Raw genomic sequence first — 21,022 nt, 5'->3', positions numbered from 1 at the left:
CACACTTGAGACTCGTTCCTTGTTGGAGATCTGCTGATACTTGGCTGCCCAGTTTTCTTCCCAAGTCTTCCTGCTGGCTGTGTGAGAGGCAGGTGGAGGGAGGAGCCTGAACATCGGCTCATACAGGACATGCCCTCCCACTGGAACTCCACCTGCACAATGACTGTTCATCTGGTGGAGTAGAAGGACCTCATCTCCTCCATGTCCCTCTTGCATAGGAGACAGGAATTTAGCATAAGCTCCAGTGACTGACTGACCCACTCACAAATGGTGTTCTCTGCTCCCATATGGTCAGCCTGGGGCAAGCCATCCTCCTGATCCATGGGATGGACTAGGCACTGGCCTCTACACTGGAGGGGGGCAGCTCTTCTGCTGAGGGCCAGGGCCTTGGCAGAGAGGTTGCATCCTCTCTGCAAGGAGGGGGATGGCCTGCATTTGCGACATCCTGTATAAAGGGCAGCATCACTCTGCATAACACAGAGCAGGTACTGAAATTTCTATATCTGGTTTCTCTCAAGTGGAAACTGAAAGTTTGGGTTTAGCTACTCATGTTACAACTGGCAAGGAGGAGCCAAAATGACTACTCTATAATTATTATGAGATCATGTCCTCATTAATTTCTGTAAATATAATGGAGCTCTTCTTTACACCTCTGTGCTCCTTTCCTTTCCCCCTTAGACCTTTTTGCGTCTGTTTTTTTATTTTGCTTTCCCTCTTTAAATAAAAAGTTGTTGTAAGCTAGGTTGGATAAAGGTGGTCTAGGTAATGGAGGCTCCTAGGATTCAGTTGATGATTCATTATGCAAAAGTTTAAAAGTGATGCATTAGATACATCCAGGGGGTTTTCTTTACTTGTGAAAAAGAAAGGAAGTGGCTCCTTTTGACCACCAAAGAAAGGCTATATGGGTGGGTGGCCTGCATGTACAAAAGCCCATGTGGAATGGGGCCTGTTGTAAGGATTTGGTGAGACTGAGTGAAAAGCTGACTGGGTGAAAAAAATGTTAAAGAATAACTATAGTAGAGTTTGATTTGCCTGTTTGCACATTTACATCCAATACATATGCAGACAAATGAAGATTGATGTGCTGATGTATTACAGATGCAGCTCTATTACAGAACGTACTTCTGTATCTTTCTTTTTGTCTTATTAACTGCAGCTAGCATAATAGTTGCACAGTGAAATAATTTCCTTTTTTCAGAACCGTGGCAGCTGAAGTTAGGAAGCAAATTTCAGGACAATATGGTGGATCTCCACAACTTCTCAAGAACCTTAACATTGGAGGAAGTGTATCTCATCACACAACTGTAAGTAAATTTTATGTAGATAAGCAATCTGTAGGCTTAGGTTCAGATTGTCTAAGCTGTGTTTAAGAGTAAATATACTAGCTGGAATGTTTTTTGTGTTATACTTCCAAATTTGGTAGCTTAACGCTATAATATCACAAGAATGCATTTCTTTAGAGTGAGCTTATTTAAGAATTCTCCTATTTTGTGCTTGGTTGGTTAATATAAAAGTACAAAATATATGAGCACCCCATCATATGAAGTACATGTGTGTATGCGTATAATTTTTGTGCATATGCCTTTAAAATAATTGAAATGGACAGGTTAGTTAGGGTTTGGATCATCATCCAAGTATTATAAAGAGGTGTATCAGTACCCATCCAAAATGTGAATTGAGAATCAGCCTTGATAGGAACTGTTTATGTTTGGGAAATTAATCTGCCTGCATGTATTATTAATAATAAAAAAGGGACTTGGTTATGTGCATACCTGTGCAAGTTTGCAGTGTGTCTGAAACAGTATAGTGATTTATTTTTCAGCTTGGCTGCCTGAGTTGGGGTCTGCCAAAATAACTAAATCAGCCAGTTATAGCTCTGTAGGATGAGAAATTTAGAAGGCACCATGCATGATAATATCAGTCTCCACTCTCTTTAAGACTTGTGGTAGATTTTAATATATTGAAAACTACTTCTGGTTTTACAGTCTTTTTTCTACTGTATATCTAAAAGGTAAAGTCAAGTACTTAAATATTCAGTCTCCTCTGTACGGTATATTGGATGAAACAGACCAATTTTATAAAACATTTGTAAACCCAGCTTTCCCCAGCAGCTGTTGGAGATGAACCCTTGGAAATAATTATTTCAGAAGCATACACAAAGAAGGTATATTCAGGATAGTGGAGACTGTTCCTGGATGGTTAATCTGTTTATTCCCTTGGTGTCCTTAGGTATTCTTACAGTTATTTACACTTGATTGAACATTTACGGAAGATGCAAACTGTATCTCTGATATGTCTTTGCCAGCAAGAGAGGCTGGGCTTTGTCTTAATCTCAAGTAAAATGTAAGAATAGTGAAAACCATGAGGCTTAACTCATCCCAAGCCGTTAGAAGTTGTAGTTCACATTTTGAAAGCTCTTACTTACAAATATTCAAATTGAACCTCATTGAGACTGCTGAAGTTTAAGTGTGACAACTTGCAGCTAGTTTCTGGTCCACACTGAATACTTTAATAACCGGGAACAGTATTGTACATTCATGTTTAGTTCACGCAGTCAGGGAATGGGCAGCAAGTTGAGCGAATGATTTGACTATGCAGTGATGTGGTAGACTGCAAATCACCTGACAGGCAATGTAAAAGTCAGGGAGAAATTAAATAAAAGCTAGCACATTTGGTAAATCTTGTTTAATTTAAGTATGAAAAGGTCAATGACTCTTACTATTTTTTTCATTTCTGAGACATTTCTTTGAACATTTGCCATTGCCCAGTGGGGCACTAGAATTAGAGCAAGATTTATCAAGAGGAGTGGTAAAATTTCATCCTGCTATCTTGTAGCTTGTCTAGAAAAGTATCCTACACACACAGTTCTACCAGCTACAATAAGAGAGAAAAGTTCAATTGACTGGAGAAAGTGTCATGGCCCAGCCCTCTAAGCTAATTGCAGCTGTTGGATTTTTTTGCAATGAAGATGCAGATCTAGTTTATCAGTCACAAATTAAGACATAAAGCCTCAGTTTGAATAGGAAGACTATAGAATTATAGGAAGTGATCGCCAGGAAGAAGGCTGACTGCATAACATTCCTTGATAATGTTTGCTATTTGTATCACTCTAAATGAATTTGCCCCTGTCCATTTCAGACTGGGGTTTAATTCAAACACTGAGCAAAAAATGTGCTAGTTATCAGATTGCATATTTGAAATACGTTCCCTTCACATATGCAGTCTTGCACAGGGGGCTGATACAGTTTCAGGGAGACTGTGCTGTAGACATCCCCAACCTTTTCCAAATTGCAGGCACCATTGGAATTCTGACACAGGGTGGTAGGCATGACCACAGAATGGCTGCCATGGGAGGCAGAGCCCTGACTATTTCCTAAAAATGCTTGGCAGGCACTGGAAATAGCGCTGGTGGGCTCCACTTTGAGGTCCCCTGCTGTACTACATGTATGCCTGTTGTTTGAATGAGCTTTGAGATTGACCTGTTCAGAAAAAATGAAGCAGTTGTCATTAACAAGAAATACTATGTTAATTCTTATCAGTTTATTTTTCTTTTCTGTCATGTACACAAATCTGTATTTCAACCTTTCTCTAAGCAAGATAAGATTTTGCGATTTCACCAACTACACTGGCATTGGTTCTATAGCACAAGGGTCCCTGGTGCCCACTGTTGCCTTTTGTCATGTCCACCAGCTGCTTTCAGAAAATGGGATGTGCTAGTTGGGGCATTTGCCTAGCAGGGCTTCTGACTAGCTATGCAGATTAAAAGCATTTTGCTAAACAAGGCTTCTGCCTGAAAAGTCAAATTGTTACTATTAGAGTTACATATAACCTCATACCCCGACATTTTGTGGTTCTCCTGCAGTAACCATTTTGTGATTGCACCCTCTGCCCTGCATCAGAATTCTAAAGGTGCAACACTAGAGGTTTTATAAGCATAGTAACAATAAATAGCTTTTGATTCAGCTACTATAATTTGTCAGCAGGTCCTAGTCAAAGATTGCTGCTTGCTGTTGGTGAGCAGGAGTGTCTCAAAGAAGAAGGCTAAATTACCTTTCAGAGAGTATGGTCATGCAGTGTTTTGTAAACCTTTCCATGACAATAAGATTGCTAGCTGATAAAAAAGCCTGTCCAGTTTTTGTGTTTTCAATATCTTCTTGATAAACCGAAACCAGCAATTGAAATGTTTCCAACATGAAGATAAATGTTACCACCTGATAGCTGAATTGGTTGCTTTAAAACTTGGACACCTTAATTGTGAATGAGTTAGGAACATGGACTGTAGGGCATATTAAAAGACAAAGTTACTCCCCAAAATGTAACATAGGCCTAGTCATAGACTCATTGTTGGAAGGGACCTCCAAGGTCATCTAGTCCAACTCCCTGCACAATGCAGGAATTTCACACGTACCTCCTGCACACACACATACATCTCAGTGACCTCTGCTCCATGCCGAGAAGATGGCAGAAGACTTCAGGATCCTTGAAAAACTGGCCTGGAGAAAAATTGCTGACTGCCTCCAAAGCAGCAATCAGCATTTCCCTGACCGTGTAAGAAAGGGCCACAAGAACTAAGCACTGATGCAACCCTTTCTGCCCTCCTTCTTATGATCTGCTTAATTCACAGACTCAGCATTGCATGGGTATTATGCATGGGTGTTTTCCCTCATATTCACCGTGTGTGTCCATTGGGTTTTCCTTGTCATTCTGCATTGATTTTCCTTCCTATAGTGCTCAGTTTGCTTTCCTGGGTTTTCTTTTGTGCCAATTTTTCACTTGTTTCTCTTCCAAGCCAAAGGTAATCCAAAAATGTACAGATTCCCTCATATTTCCCTCCCCCAAACTTTTGTCACCTCTCAAAGGTCACTCCCTGGCTACATCGGGGAGGAACTGTGTTCCCTGCTGGTATTGACTAGAAAGGGGGATTGGAGAGAAGGCAAATGGCAGCACCTCCAGTGCAAAAAAAATATTTCAGTGCTGCCTGCAAACAAAATTAAGGGGGAGATCATCTGTGTGGAATGAAATTTACATGAGATGTAAAGAGAGACACTGGGATGGGAAATTTAGAGCATTGAAAACATTTTCCCCTTTAATGCTTTAGTTAACAAATTTTGGGGGGGAAACCATTTTGGCAGTCTGTGGAAACCTAATATTAAAATGGTGGCTGAGCCACATGGGCCTTCTGCAAACCACCAAACTTAAGAATTGTTTGGGATCAATCTATTTGGAGAAAGAACACAATCTGCACAAGACAGACTTTTAAAAACTGCCAAGATCATGACCAGTGTGCAGGATCAAATTAGAGAATCACAAAGAGAAAACCACACTAATTTGCAAGGAAGAACAAGAAATTAGCATTACTATGCAGCTACACAAGGGCATTGGCAAAAGTACCTAACCTCCCCCATTTTTTTTCAAATTTAATGGCAGAAAAGTAAAAAAAGCTCTCCAGTTCTTCTCCCTCTTGTGGGTGATTTCCCATCTACTCGTAGGGAGGCAGGACAAAACTTTAACTTCCTATTCCTAGTGGGAGTTACCCATTTTCCTCAGTTCTTTTCCTGCCTCAGTAGGGAGAGCACCTAATTACACTCTGTCTAGCCCTATTCTATATTCTCTATATTCTCTATTACTGTTACCTTAAAAAAAATCTTGTCCCTACTTCTTTCTAGTTTCTTCCTTCTTGCATGTGGCTTTCCCTTCCTTTCCTTCTCTCACCTCTCTTCCTGCCTGGCTACCATTTTGTGCTCGCTCCACGAGATTCAGTTCCTGGAGCTTCAGTATTGCCTGGCAGACTAGTTTTATGCTGTACTCCAAGGAAGACTTCCTTTCAGGAGGAGAAACAGGGCATTTGGGTGAAGCCAGGAAATTCAGAGCCAGCAAAGCCCATTTGCGGCTTGCTGCGGCCTGCTCGCTGTTGCTGCAACCGGCAAACAGCGGCCCCTCACAAAAGTGCCCGAAAATCACGGTCGCTAAGAACAGGGAGAGCTCCGGCGGCAAAGGGAAGAACAACAGTCAGCCGATCATGTCCTTATCTGGCAGCAGTGAGAGTTGCGTTATGCCTGGTCACGGTTCTGAAAATCAGGCGGTGGCAGGTGCGGCGCCGTTCCTGGCAGGGCTTACCTTCCCAATTACATGCGACTCACAAGTAGAATTGGGAGGGAGCCACATTACTGATGATCAAGGGAAATCAGTCCCTATCCTAATCCCACAGGAATTTTTTGCGACTTTCAAAGAGCTACCGAAAGGAGAAATACTTGAGCTATGTAAACCCAGGAAGTGAAGATGGCATCAGTCACCCTCTTCCTCCTCTTCCCCCTCCCCTCCAGCATCTCCATGCAGGGGACTTGGCAGACAGGAGAAGCACAAAAACAGGCAACTCCCATAGATCCAGATCCCCACTTAGGAATGAGGAATGATAGAGAGTGATAGAGGGAGTGATAGAGAGGAGGGAGAATTTTCTTCTGAGGAAGATGAGGGAGACATTGAAGTCCCAGAACCCGCACACAGATTTTTTAACTCGGAGGACTACCAATACTTGCTGTCCAAGACACTGGCAGCATTAGACCTTCACGATGACCCGGATATAGAGGAAGATAAGAGGCAGAACAGCAAAGAAGGGGATAGTGAATTCTTCGCTAGAGATAGACCTTCAGAAGAAGCATTTCCATTCCCAGCTTATTTTGAAAGACAAATGAGGGCTGAGGGGAAAAGACGCTGTGCCAATAAACAATATCCAGGGTTCATAAGAAAGCTGTACAACCTATACTCATTTACTAATGATTTTCTACAGACTCTTCTGGTGGATGCTCCAATAACAGCACTACAAAACACAGGGCTGGTTTCAGAGGACGGTCATGGCACTCTGAGAGACAATTTAGATAAAAAAATTTGACTTTGCACTCAAACAAATTCACGAAGCTTGCTCCATGGCCCTGAAAGCCTCGGCCATTGGCTCCATGGTAGCAAGGGCCTCTATAGTATGGATGAGAAAACTCATTGCAAAAATCCCCCAAGAAAGCACGCATACAATTGATGGGGCTCAAAGGATATTAAAGGCACTATCTGCTAAAAGATTCCATGCTAGATTCCCTGGTCTTTGCATCTTAAGCCATTGCTTCCTCCACAGCAACCAGGAGGTCTCTTTGACTTCAGGCATGGTCGGCAGACTACTGATAAAAAAACATAGTCATGGCCTATCCTTTTAAGGGAGGCTTGCTATTTGGAGATGCTCTAGAAAAAATATTAGTAGAAAAGATAAGAAAAAAGCCATGCCAAAATTCATACGGCGCACAGATAGAAGGTCATCTAACCCTTCTTCCTTTTGCTCCCAACACATGCTACCATGATTTCACCAAGAGGCAAAGAAGGGATCCTGGAATGCATCCAACCAGCGATTCAGAAGACCCAGTTTTAGCAACCGCTTCAACAAGTCAAAACAACAGGACAGAGCAGACAGAGACTCGAAATCCAAGGCATGACTATCTGGCAATTCCCATCAGAGCAAGACTCCTAGACTTTCAACATCATTGGCAAATGACCTCTGCAGACAATTGGTGCAAGGAAATAGCTGCAGACGGGTACAAGATAGAGTTCCAATCTTTCCCTCCACACAGATTCATATGTTCGCCTGAACCCAGGAACTCCATCAAGAAATCAAGGACACTCCAGGCAATTCAGCATCTTCTATCTATCAGAGCTATAGAACTGGTGCCATCAGAAGAGAGGACTACTGGAGTGTACTTGATCTTCTTCATGGTTCCAAAAAAGTCCGAGGGCTGGAGATTAGTGCTGGACCTGAAATTTTGTCAGGATAAACTTGTTGAGAAATTTCAGGCATCCATTTTGGCGGAAAGGGAGCTCTGGAGGGGGCGCCTTTGAAGCTTTGAAGAGTCTCCGGCGACGAGTGCGTTACATTGTCTGCAGAAGGTCTCCAGAGTCATTAAATTGACTTAAACTCACCAGGATCCAGCACCTCTGAACTACAAATAACATCTGGATTACTATCAGGACTGTGTCTACTTGGATAGCCACTGCAGAAGGTATTGATTTTTATCTTTCACTCCGGGACTAAAATAAGGATTTACAAAAATAATTAAAAGGTGGCAAAAAGACTATAGCATGTGTATATAAAGAAGAGGAGGAGGGGTGAATTTGGAACTACTTAATATTAAAGAACGGAGTTTAAAAGTGAAAAAAACAAGAATGTTTTGAATACTTGCGGTTTCTGAAGAACACCCCCATCGTCACAGCATTGCTGATCAGTAGAATTCCACAGGAAGTGACGTTTTGTACCATCGTGTGATTTAACTACCAGTGAGAACGGGACTTGGAGGCAAGAAAAGCAGGAAGTAACCATTGGAAGAAAGTCAAATTGCAAGTCAGCCAGCCTACTCTAGGACTGAAAAACCATAGAAAAACATCGGCGGCCATTAAAAGAAGGGCAAAATAAAATATATATTTTTAAAAAGTGCTTGGGACTTTAAAAAATGGTGGAACTGGTAAATTTGGACATTATAAAGTTAATCCTACTGGACAGTACTCTTGAAAGCAACTATAGAGGCCTAAAATGAAGAAATTTTTTTGAAAAAAAGGGTAAGAAAAGTCGCAACCGCCATTTTGGATTTTTTTAAAAAAATGAAATATTAATATCTCTGCTTGGGGGGCCCCTAGAGTGGCGATTTTAGGCTCATTGGAAAGAGCAAGTCCTGCTCTTTTAAATCTGATACATAGTTTTCAATTTGTTGAGATCAAATTTTTGAGCATTTTTTTAATGTCAGATCACAAGCCAATACGTACAAGGGCCATCTCAGTGGAAAATATGCAGAAGCAGTTAGAGGCTATGGAAGCAAGGCTGATGAAAGGAATGAAGCAGCTCAAGAAAGAAATTAAAAGAAACATTGAATCTAGTACAGTAGCTCTAGAGAAAAAAATTGAAGACCTTAAAAATGAAACTGTAGTAACATCAAACAAAGTGGATGAGGTGGAGAAAAAAGTAAAAGAATATGATTCCACCTTAAAAAGTGTGCAAGAGAAAGCTGTATTTCAGGACTGTAAATTGATGGAAAACCTGGTACATCTGAGAGGGGTACCTGAAAATGAACATGATCTGAAGGACTATATAATAAAAATTATTGTGGATTTTTTGGAAGATGATTTAGAAACATCAAAATACCAATATGACTATGTGTATAGAGTTAGTTCCCTTTATGCCAAGAAGACTAAATTACCAAGAGACGTAGTAGTAAAATTTGTGACACGGGACATGGTGGGAAGAATTATAGCCAAAAGCTTTGAAAAGAACTTTGTGGTGGAAGGCAGCATAGTGAGGATTATGAGAGAGTTGCCAAAGAAAGTACTGTCTGATACAAAGACTTATAAAAAATTAACAGGAAAACTACGGGACAATGATATAAGGTATATATGGATTTTACCAGAAGGTATGAGTTTTGAACTCCAAGGCAGAAGGATTACAATTACAAGTGTACAAGAACTGAGAAGATTTTTGGAAGAACATAAAGAATTTGGCAACACAGCTTAAAGAAGAAAACATAATGGATTACAAATTATTATCTTGGAATGTAAATAGACTAAATTCATCTCAAAAAAGAAAAGCAACATTTCAGTGGATTACAAAACAAAAATGCAACATAATTGTCTACAAGAAGTTCACATTAAACAATTGGACTATACATTTTTATGGAATAAGCAATTGGGTATGGAATTTCATTCATTGGCTAAACAAAAAAAAGAGGTGTACTTTTTTATAATAAACAAGAATTGGAGCCAAAAGAAATTTTTAAAGACAATGATGGGAGATATTTAGCAGTGGAAGTAACATTAAATGCAAAAAAACCCCACTGCTGCTGGGACTATATGCACCAAGTGGTGCGAAAGACTCTTTCTTTAAAGAAATAATGCAACAGCTTGACCAAGTGTCATATGAACAAATTATGATAATGGGAGATTTTAATGGTACAATTAAAAATACATTGGATAGATCGGGAAAGAAAAAAAAAATAAGGAAGGGAAACTGCCAAAATCTTTCTTTGAATTAGTCAAACAAGAAAACTTGGAGGATTTATGGAGGAAGTTCAACTCTGAGGTACGGGACTATATCTTTTTCTCAGCAAGACATAACACTTTTTCAAGAATTGATATGATATGGTGTACAAAAGACTTAGGACTTATAACTAAAAAAATAGAGATTCTTCCTAAAGTAAGAGCAGACCACAATCCATTAATGTTGTCAACAAAGTCGATTAAAAAAACCAGAAGGTGGTTAAATGAAGATCTACTACAAAACAAAGAAATAGTGACATCTCTAGAAAAAGAAATTAAAGTTTTTTTCAAATAAATGAAACTGAGGACATGGACTTTTTAACGGTATGGGAAGAATATAAAGCAGTGATTAGAGGTATTTTAATTACATTGAATAATAAAGATTAAAAAAACAAAAGAAAAACAAATGTTAGACATTCAAAATGAAATAAAGAAAAAGGAAATGGAATTAAGGAAAAGACCCGGGAAGAAAAAAATTATTAGGGAGATTACAATGCTACAGACACAATTGGGACATCTGTTAAACAAAGAAGTAGAGTGGAACTTGAAAAGACTGCAACAGAAATCTTTTGAAGGAGCAAATAAACCTGGTAAATATTTGGCTTGGCAATTGAAAAAAAAGAAAAGAGAAGTTAAAATTATAAGCAAAATAAAGGTTGGTGGAAAAGAAATTGTAGATCAAGAAGTAATAAAAAGGGAATTTTTAAAATACTACGCCAAATTGTTTAAAAAATTGAAAATAAGTAAAGAGAAGTTGGAGGTATATTTGCAAAGAATTAATGTGACTCCACTGACAGAAAACATGGAAAAAGTTTTAAATGATCCAATAGAAAAAATGGAAATTGAAGCAGAAATAAATGTAATGAAAATGGGGAAAGCACCTCGTCCAGATGGATTTACAGCAAAATTTTATAAAGTCCTCAGAGAAGGGTTAACACTTAAACTGCATAAATTGATGAACATTATAAGAATAGAGGGGAAAGTACCGAATACGTGGAAAGAAGCGGTAATTTCTTTGATTCCAAAGGAAGATAGAGATGTCACTGATGTAAAAATTTATAGACCAATTTCATTGTTAAATGTGGATTATAAAATATATACGCGAATACTAGCAGAAAGACTTAAACAATTTTTGATGACGTTTATTAAAGAAGAGCAAGCAGGATTTCTTCCAAGGAGACAAATAAGAGATAATATTAGAACTGTTGTAAATATTGTAGAATATTATGAAAGACATCCTGAAAAAGAAGTGGCACTATTCTTTGCGGATGCAGAGAAAGCTTTTGATAATTTAAATTGGGACTTTATGTTTGCAGTGATGGAAAAATTGAGATTGGGAGAGAATTTTATTAGAACGGTGAGAGCAATATATACTGAAAAATGGGCAAGACTTTGTATTAATACAGATTTAACGGAGTATATGATGATCAGCAAAGGAACAAGACAAGGTTACCCTCTATCTCCGTTGTTGTTTATAATGACTTTAAAAATTTTGCTGATGCAAATACAGGAAGATAAAGAGATAGAGGGACTGAAATTGAAGGGATTTTCCTATAAATATAGAACATTTGCTGATGATATGTTCATAAATGAAAACCCATTAAAAGTAACACCACTGCTCTTGAGTAAAATACAAGAATATGGAGAATTGGCTGGATTTTATATAAATAAAGAGAAATAAAAATTTTTGTGTAAAAATATGAGAATTGAAAAACAGAAAGAATGTCAGAGCTCAACGGAGTGTGAAGTTACGTCTAAAGTAAAATATCTAGGAGTGGAAATTACCATGAAAAATATTGACTTTTATAAAAATAATTATGAAAAGTTATGGCACAAAGTGGAAGAAGATATGTTTAAAATGGAATAGACTAAATTTGTTGTTATTGGGAAGAACAGCCGCAATAAAAATGACTATTTTACCGAGAATAATGTACGGTACTTGTTTCAAACTATTCCAATTGTGAAGGACAATAAACAATTTAGTAAATGGCATTATCATTAGAAGGACATGGAAACAAATTTGGGTGGAACGCATATATGTATTATGGTAAAAGTAAAATGGACGGCTTCTTCTCACACCGTTATATAAGGAGAAATCTGTTAAGTACATGGATAAAATATAAAAAATATGGAGATGAGAGAAAGCTGTTGTGGATAGTGCCAACGGAAGTAATAGAAATATATCCTGAAGGTGAAGGAAAGTGGCTATCATATGGTCAAATATTGAAAATCCAAGGTGGTAAAATCGAATTAAAGATGGAAGAATTAAGTAACAAATATGATTGGTTTTTATATTCAACAAATTAAGAACTTGGTAGAAAGTGACATTAAAAGTGAAGGAATAAAAGAGCAAATCGAATTGGAAAAAGTTCTGCTTGGAGACAATGGAAAGTTGATTTCAAAACTATATAAACTATTACTGAAATGGTCTACTGAAGAAGAAGTAGTAAAATCTCAAATGATAAAATGGGCAATTGATGTTAATAAAGAAATACAGATGGAAACATGGGAATATTTGTGGAAGAACTCTATGAAAATTTCGACATGTTATAGTATCAAAGAAAACTGTTATAAAATGATGTACAGGTGGTATATGATTCCTAAAAAGCTAGCAAAAATGAACAATAAGATGCCCGATAGATGTTGAAAATGTAAAGAGCATGAAGGTTCTTTCTACCATATGTAGTGGACTTGTGAAAGAGTGAAACAGTTTTGGCAAATGATTCAACAAGAAATTTCTAGAATCTTGGGATATGAATTTAAGAGAACTCCAGAGACTTTCCTATTGGGATTACAAATGGAGAAATTTCCAAAAGAAGATAGAACTGTTATTTGGTACTCGCTTTCAGCTGCTAGGACATTATTTGCGCAGTTATGGAAGCAAGATAAAATACCAGAAAAATGGGACTGGGTTGTAAAAGTTATGTCATGGAGTGAAATGGCCAAACTGACAAGAATCTTGAGAGACTATGAGTTAGGGGGATTTAAAAGGGATTGGGATAAATTTAGAAAGTACATAGAAAAAGAATGGAAAATAAAAGGACACTGGGTGATTTTTGAGAATACTACTTAGGTTTTCAGAAGAAGAAAGAAGATGAATTATAACAACTGGGTGGGACTTTATAAAGAATAAGAAATGTGGTGTTTTTTAATTTGTTTGCAAAATGATATATATTTTCTTTTTATTTCTTATTATTAAGATTCTTTTAAAGTTAAAGATACCTTTTGATATTAGAAGTTTAGGTAACTGACACCGGCGGAAGTCAAGATTTGGGGGGAGGGGAGGAGGGGAAAGTGTAATGTATGGGGAAGGTAGTTAATGTTAATATTTTATTAGAACTGGATATAATTACCATATATTACCAAATAAAATTGTGTTTAAATAACAATTGCCTGTCTTCTCTGTTAGGCTGCAGTTTCCAGGTCTCTTCTTCACCTGTAGTTTCCAGGTCTCGTCTTGACCTTGCGGAGCCGACCTCATTCATTGTTCCGGGCTTATGAATGTAATAATGCAGGCTATGGATGAGCAGTTGTATTCTTTCTGCACTAGACTGGGCATTGACACCAGACATGGTTCCAGAAATCCTTCCATTCCCTCCAGGCTGTCTCAAACCTTGGTTACCAAGGCTGCTAGAAAGGTCCCTCCCGATACTACGCCCAGGGGTGCTAGCACAGACACAGCATTGTCTGAGTCTGATCAGGATGACGGTGAGGAGGGAGAATTTTTATCTGAGAAGGAGGGTAAAGTCAGAGTACCTGAACAATCCAGTAGATTTTTCAAGATGGAGGACTACCATTTCTTGGTGACTAAATGCATTGCAGCCCTACATATACGTGACTCCCTACCTCAGGAAGGGGTTCCAACCCCACGGGCCGTAAAAGAAAATCCAGATCTACTGGGAATCCTGAGTTCCTTCCCTCACAGGCTACTGTAGAAATTTTTTTCCCTTTTTCTGAGCACTTCAAGCGTCAGCTCACCATGGAGTGGGATAAGCCTTTGTCCAACAAGCAGTTCCCAACCATTATATTCCCAACCATTATATAACTAATTATATGCATTACCTAATTATACCACAGAGCTATTATAGGTACCTCCAGTGGACGGCCCCATAGCAATCCTTCAGTCCTCTGTTCTGCTTTCGGAAGACGGCCACGGCAACCACAGAGACAAGGAGGTTGAAGCTGCCCTAAAGAGAACTCAAGAGCATCCTCCACTGCATCCATTGATAACAGGGCAGCAATTGTGTGGATTCACAAGCTAATTCAGATCTTGCCAGAGAACAATTGCAGTCTCCTGGAGGGAGCCTGTCTCACCCTGAAGGTGGTGTTCTTCTCAGCAGACGCTACCCTGGACATCATCACTTTCGCATCCAGAGCCGTCACTTTCACATCCAGAGCCGTCACTTTCACATCCAGAGCTATATCTAGAAGGCTGCTATGGCTCAGAACATGGTCCACTGATTTCCTCTCCAAGTCCATAACCTCTACTTATCCTTTTCAGGGTGACAGACTCTTTGGGGAGTCCCTGGACAAGATACTTGTGGAAATGCGTGACAGAAAGAAGGCCATGCCAAAATCAGTTAGCCAGCCTGAGAAACAGGGAAAGCACTTCTTTCGTTCCCATTACACTCTTGCCAGATACTGCACAGATGCCAAGAAGAACAACTGGGATACATCCAGACCTTCCTTCAAGAAGTCTTCCTTCAGCCAGTGATTCAGCAAACAATGCTTCCAAAAGGGGGACAGAGCTGACTGAGGGAACAAGCCTAAACAGGCATGACTACATCTCCATCCCAGTGGGTGCCAGGCTGGCACATTTTCTACTTGTGTGGCAGGCTTCTCAGGCAGATGCTTGGACTCTGACGTCATTCATTTGGGTTACACCATCGAGTTTTAGCATCTTCCCCCAGAGAGGTACCTCCAGTCTCCCTTCCCCAAGGGCAAACAAAAATGTTCAGTTCTCAATCAGGCCTTACGACATTTGATCAACATCCTGGCGATAGAACCAGTTCCCCACTCCGAACAGGGTCGGGGGCATATATTCCATCCTATTTGCAGTTCCTAAGAGGAACAGAGACTGGAAAGCCATCTTGAATCTCAGCTCTCTCAATCAGTACATCAAACTTCGCAGGTTTTGCATGGAAACACTGAGAACCATCACCGAGACCCTTCAACCGAATTACTTTTTGACCTCCATAGATCTGACAGAGGCTTACTTCCATGTTCCTATTCATCCCTCTCACTGTCGGTTTCTATGCTTTGCTGTAGGGGGTCAGCACTTCCAGTACAGGGCCCTCCCATTTGGGCACTCTACAGCTCTGAGGGCTTTTTCAAAGATTCTACTCACCCCAGTAGTTCAACTCAGGAGACAGGGAATCCATATAAACCTTGTATCTTGACGATATACTGGTCAAATCTCTCAGTCATGCCAAGTCTGTCACCAACACTGAGACTACCCTTCTCTGTCTGCAACAACATGGCTTTCTAGTAAACTATGCCAAGAGTTCCCTTCAGCCTCTTCAAAGGATAAAACACCTGGTGACAGATGCCCTGACATCTCTGTGGCCCCTTGGTCTCCTATTTGCCTTCCCTCCAATACCTCTAATTCCCAGGACCATTGGGCGGATTCGAGAACAGAAGGCAGAGGTCATTCTGGTGGTTCCTTGATGGGTCATGGTTCTCCATTTTGCAAGAGTTGGCAGTCCTTCCTCCTCTTCTCTCCCGACATCTCTGGACATGTTACAACAGGGACCTGTATGGCGTCCACATCCGGAATGGCTGTCTTTGACCATCTGTTGATTGAATGGCAACACCTAGCTCAACTAGGCTATACTGCTGAGGTTCTGGATACCATCCTATCTTTGAGGCATCAGTTCAGCATCTGTATCTACAACACCACTACAATAAAAGCCTTTCTTCAATGGTGTAGATGGAAGAAAGTAGACCCTTTGACATCTTCTGTCACTTCAATCCTTTCCTTCCTCCAAGAGGGTCTGCGCTGGGGCTTGAAGTCAGCTACTTTGCATAGATAAATGGCTGCCTTATTGATGGTGATTCCATTTCTAGGCTATTACAAACTCACCAAACATCCTCACATCTAGCTCTTTCTCCAGGGTGCTGTCATCAAGGCTCCTCCCCTGGTTCCTAGCTTTCCTCAATACAGTTCTTTCTGCTCTCACCAGACATCCCTTTGAGCCCTTTTGGGAGGTTGATCTGAAATGGCTGCACATGAAGGTCCTATTTTTGATCGCTATTGCATTAGCTTGCAGGAGCTCTGAGCTCAATGCCCTCTCCATAAAATTTGCCCTTTGTATTTTTCACAATGACAAGGTGCTGTTGTGAACTGATCCAACCTTTACCAAAGGCCTCCTCCTTATTTCACAGATCTCAGGAGATATGCTTACTAACCTTCTGTCCCCAACCCAAGCATCCTCAAGAGGTTGTTTGGCATATCTTAGATGTCCGGCGTGTGCTAAAGACATACATTCTATGCACTGAACCATTTAGAAAAACTGACAGTAGGTTCATCAACATTTCTCCTTCCAAGAATGGAGAGAAGATGTCAAGGGCTTCTATCAGTTCAGCTCTAAAATTCTACATCATAGAAGCCTACAAGGCATCCAGACTTCAGGTCCCAGCTGGAATTACTGCTCACTCAGTACATTGCACCTCTACAAATGCGGCCTTCATGAACAGAACCTCTGTGGAAAAAGTATGCAGAGCGGCAACTTGGTCTTCAATTTCCACCTTCATCCATCATTACAAGCTCAGCACCTTGGCCTCTTCTGACACTGCATTTGGAAGAAAGGTTCTATAGCACATCATTACTTCTGTTGACGATGATGTCCCTCCCAAGTAAAGGACACTGCTCTGGGTGGTCCCACAGAGATATTTTCTGCCTCAGAGGGAGAATGACCATTGGTTCTTACCGTGAGGGGTCCTTCTCCTCTGAGGTCAGGAAGACATCTTGGCCCTCCCATCATCGTCAGCTCTTTAGTATCCCTTTTCTTCCTGCTGTGCTGTTTTAACTCTTTTCTTCCTCCTCATTGTTATGCAGGTGCAGTTTTGTTCCACTGTTAATTGTTGTTTAGATCAGTTGAAGTTAGCCTAAGTGCTGCTTTCAGAGTCCCAGAACTGAAGGGGTGGGCTATTCCAGAGGCACCAACAGGAAGTGGAAAAGTTTTTCCTGCCTCAAGGGAATAACCCACAGAGATGTCTTCCTGGCCTCAGAGGAGAAGGACCCCTCACGGTAAGAACCAATGATCATTCACCCCCTTTGCCTGCCTTCCTTTCTGTTCCCTTTCATTCAGTGAACTAATGCTAAAATGCATGTGCAAAACCTGAACCATGAGGCTTTAACTGGAAGTTGCTTGCTGGATGCTACTGCACACCCCAGCTTAGAAAAACACATTTTAAAAATTGTAGCTACAGAATAAATACACTGGAGGAAAAAGAATGGTGCATAAAGTGGGCACAAAATCCAAAGTCAAAATTAAAGGTTTAAAGTGTGGCTCCTGTAAAACTCTTTTATAATTGTCCATTCAGCATTAAAACAGAAAGTAAATTAAAATAGAACACAGTTTTCTAATTACCTCATTTCTATCCCAGTCCTTACTTCAAGAAGCTCTGGGTGATATATATGAGTTCTCCCTCCCATTTTATCATTGCAGCACCTTGTGTGGTGGATTACTCTATGAGACGAATGGCCAGAGATTGCCCAGTGAATTTCATGGCAGAGTTGGGATTTGAACCCAGTACTCCATAGGCCTGCAATTTAACTACTAATCTGCACTGTCATAGGTTGAGTCGGTATTTCTTCCATGGGGTAGGTAAAGCATGTAGGAGATTCTGAGAACACAGTATATGGAGTGGGTTTATTCTGTTGATGCAGTTGCCAAAGATTTTGTCCTGCCTGGAGAAAATAGCTTGTTCATCAGATTCCAGAACACTATGAAATGGCACCAGGAAATACAATGGACATGTGGAATAACAGATAGACATGCTTATCTAACACATAGCAGTAGTAGTAGATGATATTGCAGGGATGCAAGTAAGAGAGTAAATAGAAACAAGCTTTGGCGGGCTGAGAGAGGCACTAAAATATAGCAAAATATTGTGTTTGACAACCAGAGAAGGACACAGTTGATAGGAAGCGGAATTTTATTTTCAAATCAAGTAAGAGGGCATAACAGTGAAGAATAATAGAGCCTTAAAGACAAAACGTTTGAACGTCCTTGTAACAGTCAAGTTATAAACTTTTGAAACCAGACTTTGAAAGTATTGACAGCCTTTAACTCCACACCTGTGCATGTGTTTTGCTGGAACTGACTGAAGGCTAATAGTTTATATAAGCCCAATCAATCAGGTTTTTATCATAGTTTAGTTAAGGGCTATGGGCATATTTGTTTGCAGCAGCATATGTATAGCTTTAGGATATTCCTTTATAATATATGTGGTGTTGAAGAAGGAAAAGCATTTTTCTACTGAGGTAGCCATCATTAGTGATTCTTTGTTCTAGCTATGGTTAATAGGCTATTTCCCAGTGCTCTTATCACAGTTACAAAGAGCTGAACTTGGTTCTGTAGTGACATCTGTAGTACCCTATAGCTGTTGCATGGTGCCTTGACACTGTGACCTTTCACAAGTATGGGAGTATCACGAGTTTAGCTACCCAGACAAAAGCCCAGCTGGGACTTTTGAAATGTGGGGAAACAGAGATGTTCTTACGTCTGTCACCTTGAGACAAGTTATTTCGGGATAATTGCCATGGTAGATTTCGGCAAATGTTTTGCATGTCCCTTGTGCGAGTCTTTTGATTGTGATGACAAAATCTGAGACCAAAATCCTATAAAAATAAAGACTGCTGGCTTGCACGCTGTAGGGTGGCCAGATCGTCCCGGTCACCCGGGAAAGTCCCGATTCTGGCACCCAATTCCCGCCTCCCGGGCTGGCTATACCGGGACCATTAGAGATCCCGGTTTAGCCAGCGGGGAGCCGGCGAGTGAGGGACCGAGTGTCCCTGTGCGTTCGCACGGCGGTGTGGCGGGCTCTGCGCATGCGCGGGGCCAGGAGAGTGGGTGGCGTAGGGCCTGCCACACCGCCGTGCGCACGCGCAGGGACGCTCGGTCCCTCACTCGCCGCCTTCCCCGACCGCGCGCGTGGCCCGCCGGCTCCTCTCGCTGGAGTAGGGCCCCGGCGGAGGCCGTGGCCGGAGCGGGAGGCAGGCCGGCAGCGCCTGCGGCGGCGGCATGGCGGGAGGCCCCGGGTCGGTGGGCTCGGCCGCCTCCTCCTCAGCCGCCGCCAGCCCCGCCAGCAGCGCCAGCCGCCGCTGTGCCTCCTGGCCAGCCCGCCCGGAGGGGAGGCCACGCCCTGGGAGAAGGTAAGCCGGCAGAGAGGGAGGGAGGGGGCCGAAAGCGGGGGGGGGGCGGCTGGCGGCCGGCCTTCCTTCCTTCCTTGAAAATAAGGGAGTGTTCTGGCTAAGGATGGGCATGGAATGCAAAAGTGGTGGTTTGTTTTGTGGTTCATTGAGTTGCCTGATTGATTGATTTGTGTTGGTTTGGTTTTTTATTTTGTTTTTTTAAAAATATTTCTGGACCCGTTTTATGGTTCTTTGGTTCAGGAAGGTGTAGAGCAGCAAACTCTTCAGTAGACTGTCCTCCTGCTGTCCAGGTTTGGTGCAAATTGGATTTGGGGTGGCTGAACTTCAGCACCCCCCCCCCCCCTATACAGATGCCCCAGTAAACTGCTTTCCTAGGAGTATTTCAAGCTGGAGAAAGAAAGGGAAGTCGTCCTGCAGCTTCTGGTTGGTTTTGCTCCCCTCCCAGCTTTCTGGAAGTGAAACTGACTAGAAGCACATGGCAGCTTTCCCCAGCCTGATGCTGCTTCTCACAATCAGTTTCACTCCCAGCAAGCTCACCAAACAAGAACCAAACAACGCCAAGAAAAAAAGCCGGTTTATTTTCATGTTTGGGCACGACATGATCAATCAAAACAGTTTGGAACGAACCATGAATCGGCTCATTTTGAGCACAAAGCACAATTTGTAGTTTTTTTCTTGCTTGTTTCTAGTTCTGGCTCCTGAGTGGGACTGTGAGGTGTGCACATACATGAGTTAGCTTTTGGCATACTTTCAGAAATGAATATAAACAGTGGCATTACTAAGATTTCTGTACAGGGCAGCTGTTGCTCTGATTGACTATAAGACAAGTATAGGTCATTGAATGCCAAATTTTCCTGAAGTTAACACATAATAAAATGGTGATGTTTCTGATTAGACTCTAAAATCAGAGAAGAGGGAAAACAAAAAATAAGCTTGACATTCTGCTTCTCTATGGTTTACTGGAGAGCTTTGTTATCTTTTACAAGTTAGCTATGTTTCTCTGTCCTGATTTGAATTGGCCATTTAGTGAATTTAGAGTGGTTCCTCAGTGGAACAGGCTTTTCTCAGGAAGTGGTAGGCTTTCCTTTTTGGATGTTTTTAAGCAGAGGCTAGATCAGGGGTGTTGAACTCTTTTATTATGAGGGCCAGGTCTGACATAAATGAGACCTTGTCGGTCCGGCCACGTCGGGTTGGGCCGAGCCATGTCGGTCCGGGCCATGTGTGTACCTATTTAAGATTATGTAGCAGAGATATAAATTTTATAAAGAACACAGACAAACACAAATATATATTTTTTTAAAACTTAAAACAAGCTTAAAACGTTAGTACTCATTGGTCTTAAAGAATCATTCTTTGTATTTCTCCCATGGAAACCAGGGAACTGAGCAAAGGAAGCTCTGGCTCTTTCTTTCCTTCCCCAGGGGACTGGGGGGGGGAGCCTCAGCCAATAGAAGGAAGAGAGACTTGGCTCAGTAGCTCTACTTTGCAATTAAGAGAGCCTAGCAGAGCAAGCTATTCCTCCCCCCTTCCTTCCCAAGGGAGGAGCCTCAACCTCAACCAATGGAGAAAATAGAGGTTTTGCTCTGT

The 21,022-nt window shown here is 41.2% G+C and overlaps 1 protein-coding gene across 8 annotated transcripts in view; it reads left to right on the top strand.

Annotated features, from left to right (window-relative positions):
* DOCK7 (dedicator of cytokinesis 7) overlaps positions 1–21,022 on the top strand; it is a 256,466-nt gene that overhangs the window by 27,415 nt on the left and 208,029 nt on the right. For all 8 annotated transcript variants that reach the window (XM_060231922.1, XM_060231930.1, XM_060231929.1 and 5 more), the window contains exon 2: positions 1,199–1,304. In XM_060231922.1, coding sequence (XP_060087905.1) covers positions 1,199–1,304 — 106 coding nt within the window. The remainder of the gene's footprint in view (positions 1–1,198; positions 1,305–21,022) is intronic.

Source organism: Heteronotia binoei, chromosome 2 (assembly GCF_032191835.1).
Source record: "Heteronotia binoei isolate CCM8104 ecotype False Entrance Well chromosome 2, APGP_CSIRO_Hbin_v1, whole genome shotgun sequence".
Taxonomy (NCBI): domain Eukaryota; kingdom Metazoa; phylum Chordata; class Lepidosauria; order Squamata; family Gekkonidae; genus Heteronotia; species Heteronotia binoei.
This window is presented reverse-complemented; position numbering and strand designations above follow the sequence as displayed.